Below are 20,931 nucleotides of genomic sequence, written 5' to 3'. Positions count from 1 at the left end.
TAAAAGTGGTGAGACAACAATCTTCAGCAACGAAAACTTCTAATATCTTGAAAATGTTCCTGGCTAACATGAGAACTTTTTGATAATAAGCTGTGCCATTGTTTATAATTAGTAACTTCAAAATTACAGGCATTGATTTACCATAGTCCTTTCCCAACAGGTTATCATCAAGATGGAAGAGAGATATCAACACCATCAGTCCCAAACAGGAAGGAACATTGGATGCTTCTATTAAAAACAAAAAACAAAAAACAAAAAACCCCCCAAAACAGTTTAGAGAGATAACCAAACTGATTGAAGACTTTCCCTCTCTTGATAGAAAAACAATGTGAAGACCTGTGGGAAAATGCTCTGTGCTGCAACGGTCATGATAATCTACCAGTGATCAAAATTTGAAACTATGGTTGTTTTCTTGGTAACCTTGTCCTTATCTTTCTTTCTTTGACCAGCAGCACTACTGAACCAAGTTAATAGATTTTAAATTATCCTTTGAACTTTTTCAAGGCCATTTTTTATTTCATTTTTTTTGTACATGGATAATGCCAGAAACACAAGGCAGTGAACTGTTTGTTGAAAGGTGGGGCCTGAGCTGCATTTTTAATCCATTTCATGGAGGACCAGTGAAATATCTTGTTCCTAGAAGAGCAAGCGTAGCTATCTGCTGGATTCTTCACATCCAGGAAGGCAGGAGAGGCTGTCAATCGGTTAACGGCTTCTTGGATATCAGCCCACATAATTCATAAGAAAGGCTACAGAAAGTTGAGATGTGTCTTTCGGCACCCTGGGTACTTTTAGAATTTCTTCATGTCCACGATCTCCCTTCAGAACCCTGTCTACACTGATGATGAACAGGGCCTCATCTTAGTGCGGTAGTTGAGGAAGATCTAAGAATAGCTTTTTATGTGTCTTGTGGTTGAAAGAGACATGGATGAGCACCTTGAAAGGCCCCGTGGGAGGCACCGGACCCATGGGCTGGGACGAGAATGTGTTCTCAATTGAAAGGCAGGGCTGACTCAGAGAAAGCTTCAGAGTCAGAACTGAAGTAAGTGTAAGATTTCGCTAGGAAAACAGGAGATCTAACGGTGAAAGAAGGGATACAGTGCGAAGACACTGCACGTGGTTACTCAAATCCACCTCTTAAGAACATAGGCACTAATGCTTGGAGACCTGCATTTGAACGGTCTTCGCTACTTATTAGCTTGTTCTTAGCAAATTAGTTAATTCTCTGTGCCTTAGTTTCATCTACAAAACGGGGATATTAGTCCCTACTTCATCAGGCTTTTCTAAGTGCTACTTAAGATCCTCTGTATAAAGTGCTTAGAAAAGAGCTGTACTTGTCTTTCTCCAGGCTCTTCTGCGGTAACAAACGATCCTAACTTTCAGCAGCTTACAGCAAACGCTGACTTCTCACCCATCTTACGTGGTGGCCGCAGCCACGCTCCATATGTCTCCTTCATTCTGAGGTCTGGGCTGAAGGAGCAGCTTCTATCTGGCACGTGCTTTTCTCAGAGCAAAGGTAACAGAGGAAAGGTGGGATGGGGCAGCAGCTTCTAGAACTTCTGCCTGAGAAGCATTCATCGCTTCTGCTCATGTTTTAGTGACTGCTGTAAGTCACAGAGTGAAGCCTGATGATAACAGATCACGCAGAAGCCCTACAGGGTGGTCCCCAGCAGAGAGAGGCAGCAAATATTCCGAACAGACAAAAACATTTGAACGGTAAACAGCATCTACCGCGAGTGCATGGTACATAGCGCCACGTGTCTGTTGAAGAAAGATTAGTGACGGGACAACGGCACAGAATCCGAGACAGGACAAGATGTTCAGGAAGAGTCAAACTTAGTCGATGTCTCTGGAGTATATGGTACAAAGGGGTTAGATCGGTACATGAGAAGGCCAAATTTTGAAAGGCTCTGAAAAGAGGCTGCAGGGGGAGGCACCTGGGTGGCTCACTCCGTTAAGCCTCTGCCTTCGGCATTCAGGGATTGAGGCCCGTGTCAGGCTCCCTGTTCAGTAGGAGTCGGCTTCTCCCTCTGCCTCTCCCGCTGCTTGTTCCTCTCTCTCTCACCCTCACAAATAAATAAAATCTTGGAAAAAAAGGAAAAAAGGCTAGGTTTTTGCTTATAGGTAAAAGATGAAGAGTAGCAATAAAAATTTTACACCTGTATCTTTAAAGCGCGTCTCTCACAGCTCTCACACTGGCAGGGCGCCTGAGTGGCTCAGTGGGCGGCCTCTGCCTTCAGCTCAGGGTCCTGGGATCGAGCCCTGCCCCGCTCTCTGTTCAGCGGGGAGCCTCCTTGCTCCCTCTCTGCCTGCCTCTCTGCCTACTTGTGATCTCTGCCTGTCAAATAAATAAATAAAATCTTAAAAAAAAAAAAAAGACACTGGCAATAATGACTTCATTTTTTTCTGCATGGAACATGTAAAAATCAGTCTACTGGTCACTTCTTCCCTGTGGATACCTAACAGGACATTCGTACTGTCAGCCCTGGACTGAGTTACAGCTGTCGTGCCACGGCAGAGAACAGGTTTCTTTCCGTAGGTACTGGCTACCTACGGTTGAGATGGGGGCAGAGAGAGGGTGAGAAGGAAAGGGGGCTGATCGAGAAGGAGCGAATGGATCCATACGAGAGAGAATGTGTGTGTGTGTGTGTGTGTGTGTATGTGATGTGTGATGGGCCAATCAGCACTCCGTTGGGTGTCAGGATGATCAATGCCAAGTTGACTTTCACCAAGAAGGTGAAAGCATCCTCCACATGAGGAGGTTTCCTGGGAGTCACTGTTGTCTTCTCACTACTACAAGTGGCCTTCCACAAGCCGAGCCAACCTCACAGCTCCAAGCAGCCTGGACTTCCTTCTACAACACCTGTCATTTCAATCAACTGCGGGAACTAATCTTAGTTCCTCAAGTTCAGCTGAAAACCTCGGGCATCAGACGAGTATCTGATCCACTCTACTGCACCGTTCTTTGGTCAATCCAGAGAAGAAATATAAGGGAAGAAAGAGAAAGGAAGAGGAAGCATAGAGAGAAGAAAAAGACATGAAAAGCAGAGGAAGGACGAGGACCCAACCCACAATTCTCACGCACCACGGAGCAGTCTGCGCTCTAACACCTGCTCACAGAAGTCCGGATTTCCACAGATTATGCCAGTTCCACAGGCCTTCCCCTTGATGTTACATCATGACTTGGAAAGCCAAGCGGCGTAAGGTTCTGTCTGATGCTTTTTCTTTTACAGTTACCATAAGATGGTTACTGTAAGTTTTTTTTTCCTTAAAAAAAGGAAAAAAGCAATCACAGCCCACAAATGAGGCATCCTGACTCCTGTAAGACTGCTCACTCTTCCCTTCCTCTTTTTTCATGATTTACAAACCCTAATAAAACTTCTATAATCTCCCACCGTTGTGAAGTTCTTTGTTTGAAAAGCTTTAAAGATCTCCACTGCCTACAGAAAAAATATAAACTCAAACCATAGTCAGTGTCCAAAATAATCTGGTGTCAATCTATGTTTCTGATCTTGTTATTGGGTAGGACAGATTTTTTTTTCAGATTAAGGTTGCTTGATCATGAGATAATCAAAGTCTGATATACTGTACAGAACAGGGAATGAATGCAGGAAACGGGTAGGCTGTGAAAGGGAGTTCAAAGGGAAAAAGCAGCCTGGAGTTTGACAAGTGCAGGACTGTTAACTTGCCCCCAAGCAGCTTGAAAGAAGGCCGACTGATGATAAATATGTGAATTGTAAAGAGAAAACTGGCAAAAGCAGGCTTTTTCTGTTTTAATCATTCCACAATCAACTCAGGCCCAAGACTTCAACTTTCGAGAATTAGGGTACATCCCAGCGGTAATGATTCACTACTGTGATTCATAAAATGGCAGAAAATGAAGAAGTGCAGGGATATGCCCAGCCAGAGGGCTCTCTGCAGAGCCACAACAAGAACTTAAATGAAGTTCAGTAAGCAAGCAACATATTCTTTACGGAAAGGAAGTATTAATGCGTAACAAGACGAGAGAACTTGTGACTATGTGAAGAGTGCCCCCAATTTTCGCATGTCTCTTACCAAAGACACTGAGAAGAACGATCAACAATCATGAGAGGATAGCAGACGCGGGTAGACAGGAATGTTTCCCAAGTTCATGCTTACATTGAGACATTTCCCTTGGCTGCTGTTGCCAAGCTTTCCAATTACAATTTTGAGGTCTTTCCTGGAACCAGTGGTATTTTAAATATTAAATGATGGTATTCAAAACCAGAATTGCCAAAGGAGGAATGACACAACATAAAACACGTATCTGTGATACATGGGAATAATCTCAAAAGAATGTTTAAGTAAACTTGAATGCCTTTACCTTTACTGGAATCTCTCACGGATCACAAAACGGAACTGAGAGGGACAGCGGTCCTAGGCAGCTAACTCAGCATCGCCCCTGCTAAACTAAACACCTTCCCCCTCTCAATCCAGGAAAAAAGTTTAGTCCTCATTCTTCCCTGACATCACTAAACCCAGAAAGTGGGCTCCTATCTAGTAAGTGCTGTCCTGACTATAATCTCTCAACCTCTCTCCTTTCAATCGGTGAGGTATGTTATTATTTTTAAAAGATTTTATTTATTTGAGAGAGTGAGACAGTGTAAGTGGGGGGATGGGTACAGGGAGCAGAGGGACAAGCAGGATCCTCGCTGAGCAGGGAGCCAGATGCAGGGCTCGATCCCAGGACTCTGGGATCATGACCTGAGCTGAAGGCAGACGCTTCATGGACTGAGCCAACCCCCGTGCCCTAATCAGTGAGGTATTTTAAAGTTATATATTCAGAAACATTTATAATCATGGAAGAACAAGTGACACAAGGAGAGATTAAAAACTAGCTTAACCAAAATAAATGCACCAATAACTAAATGAAATAAATCCAAAGTTGGCAGCTTTTCAGAAAAGCATGAGTAAAGTTTATGGTTTCTATGACAGCAGATACACATGACTTATGTTTTATACAAATGTCTTTTTTTAAAAAAAGCTCTTTCTCTTAAAAAAAACGTTATTGCCAGATTGAAATAAAATCACTTCCTTAACACACACAGTATGTCAGGAGAACTACTGGTTTCAATGCTGGAAGGTGTAATTTCCTTAGCAGGTTTCCTAACATTCTCCGAGAACTCTGCGTACCATCTGTGCACTTCTTTTTGATAGTAAGAATTCTTATTTTCTTTTTAGTATTTTATTTAGCATTGAAAAAAAAAAAGGGAAGTCACTTGATATATATAGGGAGAGGAGAAGTCACGTTGAGCAACAGACATCTGGGACAAGTTGTGGCTTTGTGAATCTCAGACTCTGATTCTATATGCGTAAAATGAACATTCACAAATAATTTTAATATCCTCCTTTATAATTATCCTTATCTAAAGTGTACTTTATAAAGTACTTTATAAATATTTATAAAGTACTTTATAAATATTTCATTTAAAAAACATGGTTTCCTGGAAAAAGTCAGAAAGAAAATATTCATTAAATTCAAAATAAGCACCACCATTATTGTATAACATAAAGGAAAACTGGCCATGAGTATCACTGATACTAGTCATCGTAAGCAAATATAGTACCATCTAATTATGGTAGAATAATAATAAATAACCAAATTGATAAGAAGATTTATCAGGTTTGTATTCATGGTAGGACAACATTGGCTGAATTAATCACTGTAAAAAGCGAAATTTCAATTGGCTCAGAGGAATTAATTAATGGGATTATTTAAATGCTAAACTCTGGGAATTACATTCCAGATACTGTGTAATTCTACTTACTCTTTCTTCTCAAACAAGAGATTTTTAGGTTAAAAATTTGTGATTGGGGTACTTGGGTGGCTCAGTCAGTTGAGCATCTGACTCATGATTTCTTCTTGGGTTATGATCTCAGGGTTGTGAGATTAGGTCCTGTGCGGGCTCCAGGCTCGGCATGGACCCTGCTTAAGATCTCTCTCACCCTCTCCCTCCCTCTGCCCTCCCTCCACCCTTATCTAAAAATTTTTAAAAATTGTTACACTTCGGATTCTTTTTTTAATATTTTATGAGGGAATGAGGGAGAGAGAGCATGAGGAGAGAGGTCAGCAGGAGAAGCAGACTCCCTGCTGAGCAGGGAGCCCGATGTGGGACTCGATCCCGGGACTCCAGGATCATGACCTGAGCCAAAGGCAGCTGCTTAACCAACTGAGCCACACAGGCACCCCTACACTTCTGATTCTTAAAAAAAGATTCAGCAATTCCATATATATCACCCAGTGCTCATCACAAGACACCTGAAACTAATATAACACTGTATGTTAATTATACTGTAATTAAAATAAAAGCTTAATTTAAAAAAAGGGCAAAAAAAACCAACAAGCACTTACCTGTTAAGCATGGGTACTGGACAATAACTGGGACCACGACACACATATTTCAGATTTTAAAAACACTACAGAGAGACGAAAAAATGTACCTTCCAACTCTACAGCACTGAATGCCACAAAATGAAACTTTCTAAGGTGATAGCAAGTACTTCATTTACAATCAGGAGTCCGAAAACAATAGGAAAATAAAATGAAATGTCTTAAAAAAAAAAAATTTATTTATTTATTTATTTATTTGTCAGAGAGAGAGAGATTGAACACAAGCAAGGGGATCACCAGGCAGAGCAAGCAGAGGGAGAAGCAGACTCCCCACTGAGCAGGAAGCCCTGATGCAGGACTCGATCCCAGGACCCTGGGATCATGACCTGAGCTGAAGGCAGCCGCTTAACCAGCTGAGCCACCCAGGCGTTCCTAAAATGAAATGTCTTAAAACAAATGTCACATAATGATTTATTAAAGAAGCGTTTGCTCAAATTTTTTAAAAAAATTTATTTATTTGACAGAGAGTGAGAGAGCACAAGCAGGGGGAGCAGCAGAAGGGGGGGGAGAAACAGACTCTCCGCTGTGCAGGGAGACCAAAGTGGGGCTTGATCCCAGGACCGTGAGATCATGCATGACCTGAGCCACCCAGGCGCCCTACTTCTCAAATTCTTGAATGCTTTAGGAAAATACCCAAAACGGGGCTCAAGACCATTCATTGCTAAGGAAACAAAATGTATCACGAAAGAAATAGTGGACTGTCATGCTGCTCTCATTATGAAAGCAATGAGCTATCTATTTATTGTTTGCAGGCTGGGAAGTAGCGGTTTATTAAGGTGGTAGCCCAAGTGGAAGAAGATTAGGCTGGGGAGAGCCTGGAGACAGTGCCCCACAGCCTCAGCCTGACTCCCCCACTGTCACCAAGTCCCTATGAGTCTTAGGAACACCAAGTGGCTTGGATGGTTTGAAGAGCACATAACGGAGGTCACCTCTGTGGTCCTGAAGGCCAATCAGATATCTGATCAGAATGGGGGCTGGCAGCTTGGGGAATGGACTAAGTTGTACATGAAAGAATGAACACAGAAAAGAAATTATACCGAGCACGTAAAGGAAGGAGAGAAGTGAGCAGGCCCGAACTACCGACACGGGGCCCCAGTCCCACTCACCAGGAAACAAGAGTAAGTCATGGTTACTCACTCACAGCGTCTGCAGGGGAGGGCACAGTTATTTCCAAATCCTTCCCCTGCGACGTTATACACACCACCATGAATCCCTTCTCCAGTTTTCTTAGTCTTTCCCAAGGAAGAAATTAAAACAATATTCCATACACACGAGTTATAAACTTATTTTTATATAAGCTTGGGAGTGCAAATTTAAGTCATAAATGCAAAATAAAGCTCAATTTCATGTTTTGGATTTCTTTTTAAATATCTCATACACTCATTAGAGGTTAACACAAATGCTTAATAAAATAATTTAGTGTAATTTAAAAGAGCGGTGTGGGGGATGGGTGGGAGGAAGACATTCTAGCCCACGGGGGAGGCTGCCGCCCAGCCCGTCAGCTCAGCCCCCTGCCCTCCCTGGCCACACACCCGACGATTCTCCGGCCACTTCCAGGCCACCTGACTTTCCATTTCACCTTATTTTCCCCCTTGCATGACAGTGTCTCTTTACAAAACAAGGAGAACGTCTCTCGTTATTTTTAGTAAGTCCAACTTCATTTTTTTGGTAGTTTTTTTCCTACTATGAGTTCGACTGTTAAGGTGATTTTTAAAAACATTAACAAGAAACTCAGCTACAGCTTTCATCAAAATTACCTTGAAAATGGAGACAAACTGGCCCCTTTGCATTAGTAAGGGAGCAGCACGAGACAGAACTGACATAGTTAAAAGAAAGTTGGAGACAACTGAATGTGACCCAAATCCAAACATGACTTTTATCTAAAAAGCTGCTTCAGAAAAGTGAGAGCAGTAGGGGGAGGGGAAATCACACTTACAAGTCCACTTATGGCTACAATCCAGATGTAGGACCCAGAGGTGAAAAGCTATAAAAGAAAAAAAAAAGGCAACTAAAAATGAAATTCAACTGCCAGTCACAGCATATTTTTGTTTTATGTACTACAGTGATAACCATTGACATATGAATCATGTATCTCTTAATATAAGCAAGCAGAAAATTAATAAATATCAATTCTCTCGCCCAAAAGAAAATACATTATTTTTTTCTTTTTTTAACCAAGCTCTCAGTCTTCCCATAGCCAAAAACAGACTGGTTGAACCTGGTCCACTCCCATGCAAAGAAAAATAAGTGAAATTCAAGCAGATTCTTCTTTATAAATGGACATTAATTGCCTTAGAGTAAAATCCCACATACAAAGAAATTATTACAATCAACAACATACAAAATATGCAGTCAAGCATGGACAAGTAACTGTAGTTTACATCATTCTCTCATGTTATTTTCTCATCCCTGCGACTCTAAAGTGAGCCGAGCAGACTTCTGCATGGAGGCAGGGCCATGCCCGGGGGTGCCCTGCTGACGCTCTCATTCTAGTTCACTCAGAGAGGTTCACCAAGTGCTACTTAGCAAACTAAATAATGGTATCAAAGTTAATTAATGCAGAAGTCATTAGAATTAGGTTTCATAAAATCTCTCCCTTTGTTTTCTAAATCATTTACATATGAGAATTGTGCTTGGGGTAAAGAAAAAAAAAACCGTAAGACATTCAAAGTGTTCCTGAAAGAAAAAGATCTGGAGCTAACTGTCTGCTCATATTTAGAAAAAAGAGGCTGACAAATTTTGTCCTTAGTGCTACCTCACGTAGAAAGGAGCACTGGTTGCAAATACAAATTTAATCCTTGATCTAAAATTTAATCCTTTTTAAAGAAAAAGTGGTGTATAGATATACAATGGAATATTACTCAACTGTCAAAAATGAAATCTATTATTATTATTATTAACATATAACATATTATTTGTTTCTGGGGAAGAGGTCTGTGATTCATCACTCTTACACAGTTCACAGCGCTCCCAGTAGCACACACCCTCCCCACACCATCCCTCCCATCTCCCTCCCCTCCAGCAACCCTCAGTTTGTTTCCTGAAATTAAGAGTCTCTTACAGCTTGTCTCCATCTCTGGTTTCCACTTGTTTCATTTTTTTTCCTCTCTTTCCCTGTGATCCTCTACCTTGTTTCTCAAATTCTACGTATCAGTGAGATCATAACTGTCCTTCTCTCATTGACTTATTTCACTCAGCATAATGCCCTCTAGTTCCATCCACATTGTTGCAAATGACAAGATTTCATTTTTTTGATAGCTGTGTAATAGTCCATTTTATGTACACACCTCACCTTCTTTATCCATTTATCTGTTGATGGACATCTGGGCTCTTTCCATAGTTTGGCTATTGTGGACATTGCTGCTATAAACATTCTGGTGCAGGCATCCCTTCGGATCACTACATTTGTATCTTTGGGGTAAGTACCCAGTAGTGCGATTGCTGGGTCGTAGGGTAGCTCTAATTTCAGCTTTCTGAGGAACCTCCAGAGTTTTCCAGAGTGGCTGCACCAGCTTGCATTCCCACCAACAGTTTAGGAGGGTTCCCCTTTCTCTGCATCTTCGCAGCATCTGTCATTTCCTGACTTGTTAATTTTAGCCATTCTGACTGGTGTGAGGTGGTATCTCATTGTGGTTTTGATTTGTATTTCCCTGATGCTAAGTGATGTGGAGCACTTTTTCATGTGTCTGTTGGCCATGTGGATGTCTTCTTTGCAGAAATATCTGTTCATGTCTTCTGCCCATTTCTTGATTGGATTATTTGTTCCTTGGGTGTTGAGTTTGATAAATTCTCTATAGATTTTTAGATACTAGCCCTTTACCTGATATGTCATTTGCAAAAAAAAAAAAAAAAAAAATGCAATGATGTGAATGGAACTAGAGGGTATTATACTAAGCAAAATAAATCAAATCATGGAAAGACAATTATATGATTTCACTCATATGTGGAATTTAAGAAGCAAAACAGAGGAACATAAAGGAAAGGAGGAAAAAAAAAACCAAGACATAATTGGAGAGGAAGACAAACCGTAAAAGACTATTAACCACAGGAAACAAACTGAGGGCTGCTGGAGAGGAGGCGGGTAAGGGGATAGGATAACTGGGTGATGGGCATTAAGGAGGGTACGTGACGTCATGAGCACTGGGTGTTACATGCGACTGATGAATCACTGAACTCTACCTCTAAAACTAATAATACACTCTATGTTAATTTAATTTAAATTTTAAAAATCAACCCTTTTACCTAACATGGATGCTTTCTGAGTATAAATGACTCTGAAAATAACAAGGATGAGAATAATGTGGACAAACAGTTTTCTGTAGCCTTATTCTAAAAATATAAGGAATAATAAAATAGCTAACACTTTCTTTTTGTTGTTTTGTTTCGTTTTTGTTTGTTTTCAGCTAACGCTTCCATGACACTATGTGCCAAGCAGTGATCTTAATGCTTTTCGTATATTGAACTTAATGGAATCCTCCTAACCCCCCTACAAAGTCAGTTCTATTATGAACTCTATTTTAACCATGCAAACTGAGAGGTTAAGCGATTTGCTCAAGATCAGAGAGCTGGTGGGGGATGGCGCTGGAACTACCCATGTGGTCGGCCTCTGAGCCCAGTACCTGTGACCTCCATGTTTCCTACACAAGCAGGAAGAGCACATCATTCATTTCACCCATAAGAAGCTATTTCCATTGGACTCTTAAGTCCCTCATCTTATTGCATGTTTGGTCCCAGTTGTATGTGCTCATGTTTTTAACAGTGTGTGTGTCTTTTTCTCATTGCGGGTTCCTTGAGGTCAGGTGCGACAACTCATTTCATCCTCCACAGCCCCTGGTTTCTCAGGCCATTAGATACCTTCCCAAACATTTCTATTCTTCTGATAATAATTAAAATCACTCCATCACTCACTCATTCCCTCCTTCATTCATCCAATGTCCCTGGCATCAAAAAGCTGTTATGCAGGAGACAGAAAGGCACAGGAACATGTGTGAAGGTCCAGGGAGGACAGAGGTAGGGAAAGAATAGAGACTTTGAGAATATGGGGTTCACATTCATTTCAAGGTGGGGAGGGGGTGGGAGTAGGTACTAGACAGGCAGAAAGAACCCTGGATGCCACTCATGCTAAGGACTTCAGATGTTATCAAGACGCCAAAGAGGCATCTCCACCCCCACTTTCTGATACCAGCTTCTACCTCACCAATAAATAAATACACAAATAAATAAATAAAATCCACAATCTCAGAAAAACCAACAGTGGCAGCTAGAGAGACATAAATTAATTAATAACAGGAACCAACTGACTTCGTTCTTACTATCTGTTTGGATTACCCTAACTATCTCTAATCCTTCCAGTGACCTAGTAAGACACACAGGGTTATTAGCCCTTGACAGATGGGCAAATGGGAGCGCAGAAAAGTAACCAAGCAAACCACTACCAGAGGGAGCAATCAAACCAAAATGCACTTGGCACCAAAGACTTTCCACAGTACCACTCAATTCCTATGTCATAACAAATAAAACCACATTTTTCATCCTCTAAAGCACTGTAACTTCAGAGTTGGCAGGAACTAGAGGGTCAACATGAGGCTCAACTTGACCTAAGGCCTAGGCTAGCGGGCGCCATGCTGGAACTAGAACTTGGGGTCCTGCCCCTTGTCCAGAGGACTCTTCTACCGCTGCCTTCTGCCTTCTGCCTTCTGCTGCAACATCTTTTCAAAAAGTAACGAAGCCACAGCAAATCCTAGTAACAAGGATGAACTGCAGAAAGAGGCTATTAGGTGATATGAACACTCGGAAGGATAAGGGAGAGTTAACGGCATGCAGGTTGAGAGATGAAGAATAAACATTTCATGAGAAACAGTTGTAAAAGTGACGAGGAAACACCCACCCCAGATGAGCCACTGATAACACCTGACAGCGCACTAGACAAGTTGGAGGAAATACCAAAGGTTAAAAGGGGAGGGAGGAGGGCATTTGACAGAAACACTAGTATCCGGTTTGATATGTGTGGGATAAGGAATGTTATGAGTATTGACAGTGGATCAAAAGGCCAAGCTACACATGGTACCACAGGAAACAGCGAATAAAAGTTCACATCAAAAGCTCTGAGAGTGAAAGGAAAGTGACAAGTATCACAGGTAGAAAATGGAAATCACTTGGCCTGTCTGTCACTTGGCCTGGAACCCGGCAGGGATAGGTCGATGGCGCTGGGTATTGGTGAACAGAACCTTTTTCTATTTAAATCAAACAGAAAGAACTCTTCACGGTCTTTGTATCAAACCATCCAGCAGATGGTCAGAGTGCCATTGCGCCTGTGCAGCGCGGGAGTTATGAAGCGGGGAGGGCATACCTGGTTTCTTCTTCAGAGATTTCTCTGTGATGCTGTACTCAACGCAGTAATTTTGACAGTGATTTTCCACTTTCTACCTTTCAACTGTTCTCATTTGTTTCCACTTCGCACTGTGATTTTGAAAAGTACTTACACGGAATTACACAAAGCCATTAAAATATTTTCCACTGATACAAATTACAGTGAAAGCTCTTATCAGATTTCTAAAGACTGTGAAAGTATTCTAGTACTTTATATACCTTTATGTTCTTGTTCTGTAACACTTCCTTTGAACATCTGATATAGATCATAAAGCCAAACTTATGGGGGAAAAAAAAAACCACTCTTTTTAAGGACATCAAATGAGAAACAGATCCCTCCCCCCCAAAAAGATCTGGTTAAAGAGATGTGAACATAAAAATGCATACTGTACCTGTAGTCCCAATATGTAAATCAATGTCTTGTTTGTGATGGACAACGGGCCCAAAATTTGTGCCACTTGGATTCTTGGTATGGAGCAGTAAAACGGTACAAACAGAGCAAAGACAGGTGCCAGGCTACACAAACAAATAAAAAAAAAAATCACTCTAGTCATACTCAATTTAAAATACCAAGAGCAAATAGATACTTGAAGTAATACTGCTTATAATTTTATTTCTGTCTAAAAGCATGGTCTCAGATATAGAAGGTTTCTACACATGCATCACATTGAAAATAATCTGTACTTATAGATAACATTTTTAAGTAAACTCTAGTTATCTAATACTTATCGACTCTCCCGAAACTACTGCGAAGTGCTTCAGCATCTACTAATTAACTGTCAGGCATTGTGAGAAAATTTAAAGTTACTGCTATGTCTTCTTTCCGCAAACGACTTAAATCTAATGAAAGAGTCTGTAACAAAGCAACAAACATCATTCACCACGGTCACATCCCAATGGCTCATCCCACGCCGTCCAACTTGATCACTGTAGCATCTGACGCTTACCATCCTTGCCTTCCCTTCCTCAAACCCCCTCTTCCCCCTGCCTTAAAACCTGTTCTTGGGCGCCTGGGTGGCTCAGTTGGTTCAGTGACTGCCTTCAGCTCCGGTCACGATCCCGGAGTCCCAGGATCGAGTTCTGCATCGGGCTCCCAGCTCCGCAGTGAGTCTGCTTCTCCCTCTGACCCCCACTCCCCACTCATGCTCTCTCTTACTCGCTCTCTCTCTCAAATAAATAAAATCTTAATAAAAAAAAAATCCGTTCTTGCTGGTCCCCCAGACTTCTCCTGCCACTCTTCTTCTACGCTCGCCAGGGTCCCACCAGGGCTCTCCTTGCTCCCGTGCCCTCCCGCATGGCCTTCTTCGGCGTGGACCGGGAGATGGAAGTGGGTTCCCAAACTGTCTGCCTGTCGCTCCCCTCGTTATGAAACTCAATTTGATACCTTCACCTTGACAGACCCAAAAGTCACAAGTGTCTTTCTACTTACAGTCTTACTTCTTTCTAATCCATCTCTAAACACTGCTGACACACAAAACACAACTCTGGTCATGTCACGTGCCTGTTTAAAACCCATCCTTCCACAGGCTCCCGGGATCCAAAGAGGAAGTGTAAATATGAGCATGAAACAGCAAAGCCCTCCAGTCCTTTCTTATTAGTGTAGTCTCCCATACCTGCCCTCTGCTCCCTGCCCCCAATTTGGTCCCTCCCCCCCACCTTTACTGCCTAAGCCTCTCCCTGGGCACATTAGGCTCTTTTAACTACTCACGGACACAAGTTATTCTTCCAACCAAAATATCCTTCCCACTTTTCTGCCTAGGAAATACCTACGGTGTATGACAGCTCAGTTCCGTCCCACAGGCATCACGCCAACTCCTCTGGGTGGCCAGAAGCTCCCTTCTTTGCCCTGAAACCACCACAGAGTCACTGTCAGAGCCAATCAGTGAGTCCCTGGGCACTGTGTGCAAGGCGGCCGTCCAAGTTCAGGAGCTCATCTACGTCCATGCGTCAGGAGCAGTCTCTGATCTCAAGAAACCAGCTCCAGGACCACACACTCACGTTCCTGCCATGACCGGGCAGGCAGCAGGAATGAGTAGAATGGTCTGGACACGCACTTGCACCAACTCTTCATTCGACACTCGGCTTCGTGACTCAATCTATCTTTCGTTTTCCTTTTTTTTTCTAAGTGGCACCAGTACATCTTTACCGTAAGAAAAATGCAAGAAAGGTTCTTACTCCCATGTTTGTGGAAACACAAGACCCTCTTGTGCAAAGTGTTCCCTTCTTTGATAAGGAACATGTTATTAAAAAATCACTCCCAGTCCTCTCAATTCTGCTTCTAAAAACAAAACGAGAGCAAACATCACTACACAAAGGTGGAAAACGGCAGCGGTGTCAGTAGCATCTGTAAGAATGCAGCAAATACCAGAACAGGGAAAACCCCAACCGGCAAACACCGATGTGCCAGACACTGGGTAAGGACTGGAGACCCAGATGTGTGAGAGGCAATCTTTCTCAGTTTTGCAAGAGAGATGACAGGGACAGGGCAGCCAAGGTATTTACCCAGCACGCCGGTTCGGCCTCCCATACCTCACTCGGCTGGTCCTCCTCCCGAGGCCGAGTACCGACCAGAGGAGGGAAGGAAATGCACTCTCTTGGGCCCTCTGGCATGGGGGTGCTCATTTAATGTGGGGCAATAAAATAATCCTTATTCTTGAAGAGCTGTATGGTCAGATTTTTTTTTCCCCCAAAATGGGATAGTGTTTATGAGCAGAGCCTAGTGGCTGTAAGTCTAATCTTTTTTATTTATTTTTAATTGAAGCAGAATTAACATACAGTATTATGTTAGTTTCAGGTGTACAATACAGGGATTCAACGTTCCTATACATTACTCTGTGCTCGTCACAATAAATGTACTCTTGTTCTTCCTAGGGTTAGGGTTAGAGTTAGTCTTAGGGATAGGGTTAGGGACAGGGGTTAGGGGTTAGGGGTTAGGGTATGCGCCTTGTGTCCTGCAGGTCAGAGACCTCTCTAGAGAATAAAATCCCAGACTTCTGCCAAGGTGAGAACAGTCTGTGGCATCCATCCACCCAGCTGAGAAAAGGGATTTAAACAGATACTCAGTTGGTCTTTCTGTTTTCATATCTACCTTCACCCCCATTTTTCAGATACACCACCAATTCTTAACTGTTTCAGTGCTTCTCCAGGATAACTAGGTTGCTTCTCAGTTTTTCCTTATGGTTTGTTCCAGAAGTCACTTTCTCAGCTCTTGGGGGGGAGGGGGTTAGGGTTAGGGTTAGTGATTAGGGTGTGTGCCTGGTACCCTTCATTTTGGAGACTTGTCCAGAGGCTTATGGTTAGGGTTAGTATTAGCGTTAGGGTCAGGCATTGGATGTCAGGGTTGTGCTTAGTATCCTACAGTTCAGAGACCTCTCCAGAGAATAAAACCCCAGACTTCTACTGGGGTAAGAACAGACAAGGCAGCTCTCTACTGATCTGAGGCAAGGAGGCAATTTGGGACTCTAAATACTTTTTTTTTTTTTTAAAGATTTTATTTATTTGACAGATGGAGATCACAAGCAGGCAGAGAGAGAGGGGAAGCAGGCTCCCTGCTGAGCAGAGAGCCCGATGTGGGGCTCGATCCCAGGACGCTGGGATCATGCCCTGAGCCGAAGGCAGAGGCTTTAACCCACTGAGCCACCCAGGTGCCCCTACTCTAAATACTCTTTAAATGGCTATTTGATTGGTCCTTCCGTTTTTATCTCTACCTTCATACCCAATAAATGTACTATTAATCCTCTTACCTGTTTCACCCAACCCTATATCCACCTCCCCTACAGCAACCACCTGCCTGTTCTCTGTATTTAAGAGTCTTTTTCCAACATCTGTCCATCAATCATCTGAAAATCATTTTTTCCACTTAAAATATCTTTATTTAATCTTCATTTTTGAATGATTTTGGTAATTTATTTTTTTAACTTTTAAGTTTTTTATTATGTTCAGTTAGATGTTGGAAAATATCATGTACAGGTTGCAAGCATTATCTATTTCGTAATAGTAGTTGATTTGCTTTTAGAAGTAAAAAATATAAGAATCTCTTTTTTCATTGGTCTTTGTTTCCTTTGTTCATTTTGTTTCTTTAATTCTGCATATGAGTAACATCATATGGTATTTGTCTTCCTCTGACTTATTTCACTCAACATTTTACTCTATAGGTCTAACCATGACATCGCAAAGGGTAAGAGCTCATTCTTTTTTTCATGGCTAATATTCCTGTGTCTGTGTGTGTGCGCGCACACACACACACAACATCTTTATCCACTCATCTATCAATGGACACTCGTGTTGCTTCCATATCTTGGCTATTACAAATACCATTGCAATAAACATAAGCGGTGCATTTATCTTTTTGTATTAGTGTTTTCATTTTCTTTGGATAAGTACCCAGCAGTGGAATTAATGGAGCATAGTAATTCTATTTTTAATTCTTTAGGGAAACTCCATACTGTTTTCCACAGTAGCTGCACCAATTTGCATTCCCACCAACAGTGCACAAGGATTCTTTTTTTTCCCACCCTCTTGCCAACACTTGTTATTTCTTATCTTTTTGATTGTAGTTATTCTGACAGATGTAAGATGATATCTCACTGAGGTTTTGATTTGCATATTCCTAACGACTGAGCACTGTTTCATGTGTCTATTGGCTGTCTGTATGTCTTCTTTGGAAAAATGCCTGTTCAGATCCTCTGTCCATTTTTTAACCAAATTATTTGTGGGGTTTTTTTGCATTGTGATACAGATGCTCTTTATACTTTTTGGATATTAACCCCTTATCAGATAAATCATTTGCAATATATTCTCCCATTCAGTAGGCTGCCTTGTTGCTTTGTTGATGGTTTCCTTCAAATTGCAAAAGCTTTTTATTTTGGTATAGTCCCAATAGTTTATTTTTGCTTTTGTTTCCCTTGCCTGTGGAGACACATCTAGAAAAATGTTTCTATAGCCGATGTCAAAGAGATTACTGCCTATGTCTTCTTCGAGGAGGTTGATAGTTTCAAGTCTTACATATAGGTCTAATCCATTTTGAGCTTATTTTTATGATGACATTTTAACCCACTATAAGGTTTTAAAAAGTCTTTCATGAGAGGGGCGTCTGCATGGCTCAGTCAGTTGCCCTCCCAACTTGTGATTTCGGCTCAGGTTGTGATCTCATGGGTTGTGATCGCCTGGGTTGTGAGATCGAGGAGCCCTACACAGAGCTCTGTGCTCAGTGGGGAGTCTGCTTGAGATTCTTTCCCTGTGCCCCTCCCCCCACCTCTTTCTCAAATAAATAAATCCTTATTTTTTTAGGGTTTTATTTATTTATTTGACAGACAGAGAGAGAGAACACAAGCAGGGGGAGCAGCAGAGGGAGAGGGAGAAGCAGGCTGTCTGTTGAGCAGGGAGCCTGATGCGGGGCTGGATCCCAGGTCTCTGGGATCATGATTCTGAGCCAAAGACAGACACTTTATCGACTGAGCCACCCAGATGCCCTATAAGTAAATCTTTTTTAAAAAAAGGTCTCCCAACAGATTATTCTATCAGAAAGTACAATATTTTACTCAGAGCTATCCTCTGATAGCTCTGTAACTCCTTACACATAATCTACTTTCAATATTTGATTGTAAAAACTGACAAAGCAATTTTCATGAACAGAGAAGATGTGGTATGTGCACGCGCGCACACACACACACACACACACACACACACACACTGGAGTATTACTCAGCCATCAAAAAATGAACTCTTGCTATTTGCAACAACGTGGATGGTATTAGAGGGTATTATGCTAAACAAAATGTCAATCACAGCAAGATTCACGTGATTTAATTCATATGTAGGAAAACAGAGGAGCATAGGGGAAGGGAGGGAAAAATAAAACAAGATGAAATCAGAGAGGGAGACGAAGCTAAGAGACTCTTAATCACAGGAAACAAACTGAGGGTTGCTGGAGGGGAGGGGAGTGGGGGGACGGGGTAACTGGGTGATGGGCATTAAGGAGGGCACGTGAGGTAATGAGCACGGGGTGTTATATACAGATGAGTCACTGAACTCTACCTCTGAAACTAATAATACACTCTACATTAATTAATTGAATTTAAATTAAAAAATAAACTGCCATTCTAAATACTACACAAAAGAACTGTTTAGTTCCATTTCAACTTGTCAAAACTCAAACGAAGTTGATTAAGCAGCTTTCCATTAAAAAGTACAAGTTGGTCACTCCTGGGCTTAAAATCCTCCATTGAGTCCCCATACTAGAGTAAAACCCAGTCTTTTTTTTTTTTTTTTTTTTTTAAGATTTTATTTATTTATTTGACTGAGAGAGAGACAGTGAGAGGGGGAACATAAGCAGGGGAGAGGGAGAGGCAGGCTCCCCACAGAGCAGGGAGCCTGACAACGGACACAATCCGAGGACCCTGGGCTCATGACCTGGGCTGAAGGCAGATGCTTAATGACGGAGCCACCCAGGCGCCCTGAAAGCCAAAGTGTTTACAAAGACCTAAAAGGCCCGGCATCCAGGACCCTGAACTTGGTCTTCTACTAAGCGGCCTCCCCACCGCTCCCTCTGGCTGCTCCCTCCACCCTGGCCCAGCCTGAGTCTCACTCACTCGCAGGCATGCGGTGCTCCAGGGCACGTGCATCTCCCGACCACCTCTCAGAGACACCATTCACTCCCTCACACCCTTCTGGTCTTTACTCACACAGCTCCTCCTCAGAGAAGACGGTTCTCTAGGTCCTCTCCCCACAGCACCTATAACCTCCTAATCTACTACATGACTTACTTATCATCTGTCTGTCTGACTGGAGGGAAACTCCACGCTGCCTGGGATTTCTGTTGGTTTTGTCTGCTGCTCTATCACTGCTCTCGAAAACTGTGCGTGGCACAGAAGACTGGCTCATAAAATATTTGCTAAATAAATGAATTTCTCTTTAAGATGGCAAACTACACAGTTTCTCTTCTGTTTTAAAAATGCATCTTGCTGTATTATCTTTAACGGGGTGAAAACATATAGTTTCATATATACTCAAAATATGGCCTGCTGGGCTCTTGGTAATAATAAGAAAGCTCTATTTTAGTTGCACTTGCGGGATCTCACCACAGAACATGTTCTTTGAGGTACTTAATTTATAGAAGTTCTTCTGTTTACACAGTGTAAAGGGTGACATTACGATGGAGAATCTGAGGCCACGATCCCGGCTGAGGCTACGCTTCAATGTAAACTAACTAAGAAAATACTGATAGGAATTTTAATGACCACAGTTCATGTCTTATAAACCAATAAGAGAAGTTCAAAAATTCCTTAGAAGTTATTAATCACTACATAGTTTTAAACGATGACTAAGTACTAGACCGCATGTACCCCTAACACAAAAGCACACATTTCAGACCATGAACATACAGGTTGTTTTGTAGAAATTTCCACTGCTATTTCTATACACACAGACTTCACAAAATAGCATGTTATTAGTCACTGACCAGTTTTTCTCTTTTCCTTATTTTGTGATACAACATCTGTTCTGTACACTGTCAACAGTAATTCATACCGCGACTAGCTAACACTTGGACGCCCTATCTGGCTTAAGCATACGAAGGTGAAGTAGAGAAAAGAGGAAAACAGGGTGTAATTCACTCTTTCCTTCTTTCCTTCAACTAATGTCACTAGTATTTATTGAGTATCCCCTACATACTACTCACAACTGTACTTGATAGGATAAAATATTAGAAAACACCAGTTCAGGTCCCAATGTGCATCTTATCTCTTCTACAGAAAAGGACGCAGACTGCACTTCCACAGTCCACCAACAGAAACCCCGGTAACTTTCAAAGACAAGACAAACAAGGTTTGTGGGCTCAGGCCATGCTCGCACGCTACGCCCCACAGCATCTCACAGGACAACCACCCCATGGCCTTTCCTTTACACACTTGACCGCTCTGATACCCAGCAGGGGGTGGATCCCGTTTGCTACAACATTTAATTAGGTGAGTTCTTCATCACACAACAACTTTTAACTTAATAAAATCCACTTCAAAAATTCAAAACCAAAACACCCCCACGAGGATGTCATTTCCACAAACTGAGAAGCTTCTCAACAATGTCTTCTTCAAGTTTTCTTCAATCTAAGTTTTAAATAAACTAGTTCTAGAACATTTTATCATATTCATCCA

At 41.9% G+C, this 20,931-nt stretch overlaps 1 protein-coding gene across 2 annotated transcripts in view; it reads right to left on the bottom strand.

The window, feature by feature from the left end:
- The window catches only part of UBAC2 (UBA domain containing 2), a 172,685-nt gene that overhangs the window by 49,865 nt on the left and 101,889 nt on the right, over nucleotides 1-20,931 (bottom strand). Inside the window, exons 5-6 of one of the 2 annotated variants that reach the window (XM_046028265.1) lie at nucleotides 13,174-13,297; nucleotides 8,349-8,396 (exon numbers count right to left, since the gene is read on the bottom strand). In XM_046028265.1, the coding sequence (XP_045884221.1) occupies nucleotides 8,349-8,396; nucleotides 13,174-13,297 (172 nt within the window). The remainder of the gene's footprint in view (nucleotides 1-8,348; nucleotides 8,397-13,173; nucleotides 13,298-20,931) is intronic. The other variant, XM_046028266.1, reaches the window with a different exon arrangement.

The sequence above is a fragment of the Meles meles genome, chromosome 14 (genome assembly GCF_922984935.1).
Source record: "Meles meles chromosome 14, mMelMel3.1 paternal haplotype, whole genome shotgun sequence".
In the NCBI taxonomy this organism is placed as follows: domain Eukaryota; kingdom Metazoa; phylum Chordata; class Mammalia; order Carnivora; family Mustelidae; genus Meles; species Meles meles.
The sequence above is the reverse complement of the archived record's forward strand: the minus strand, read 5'-3'. Positions and strand labels throughout refer to the sequence as shown.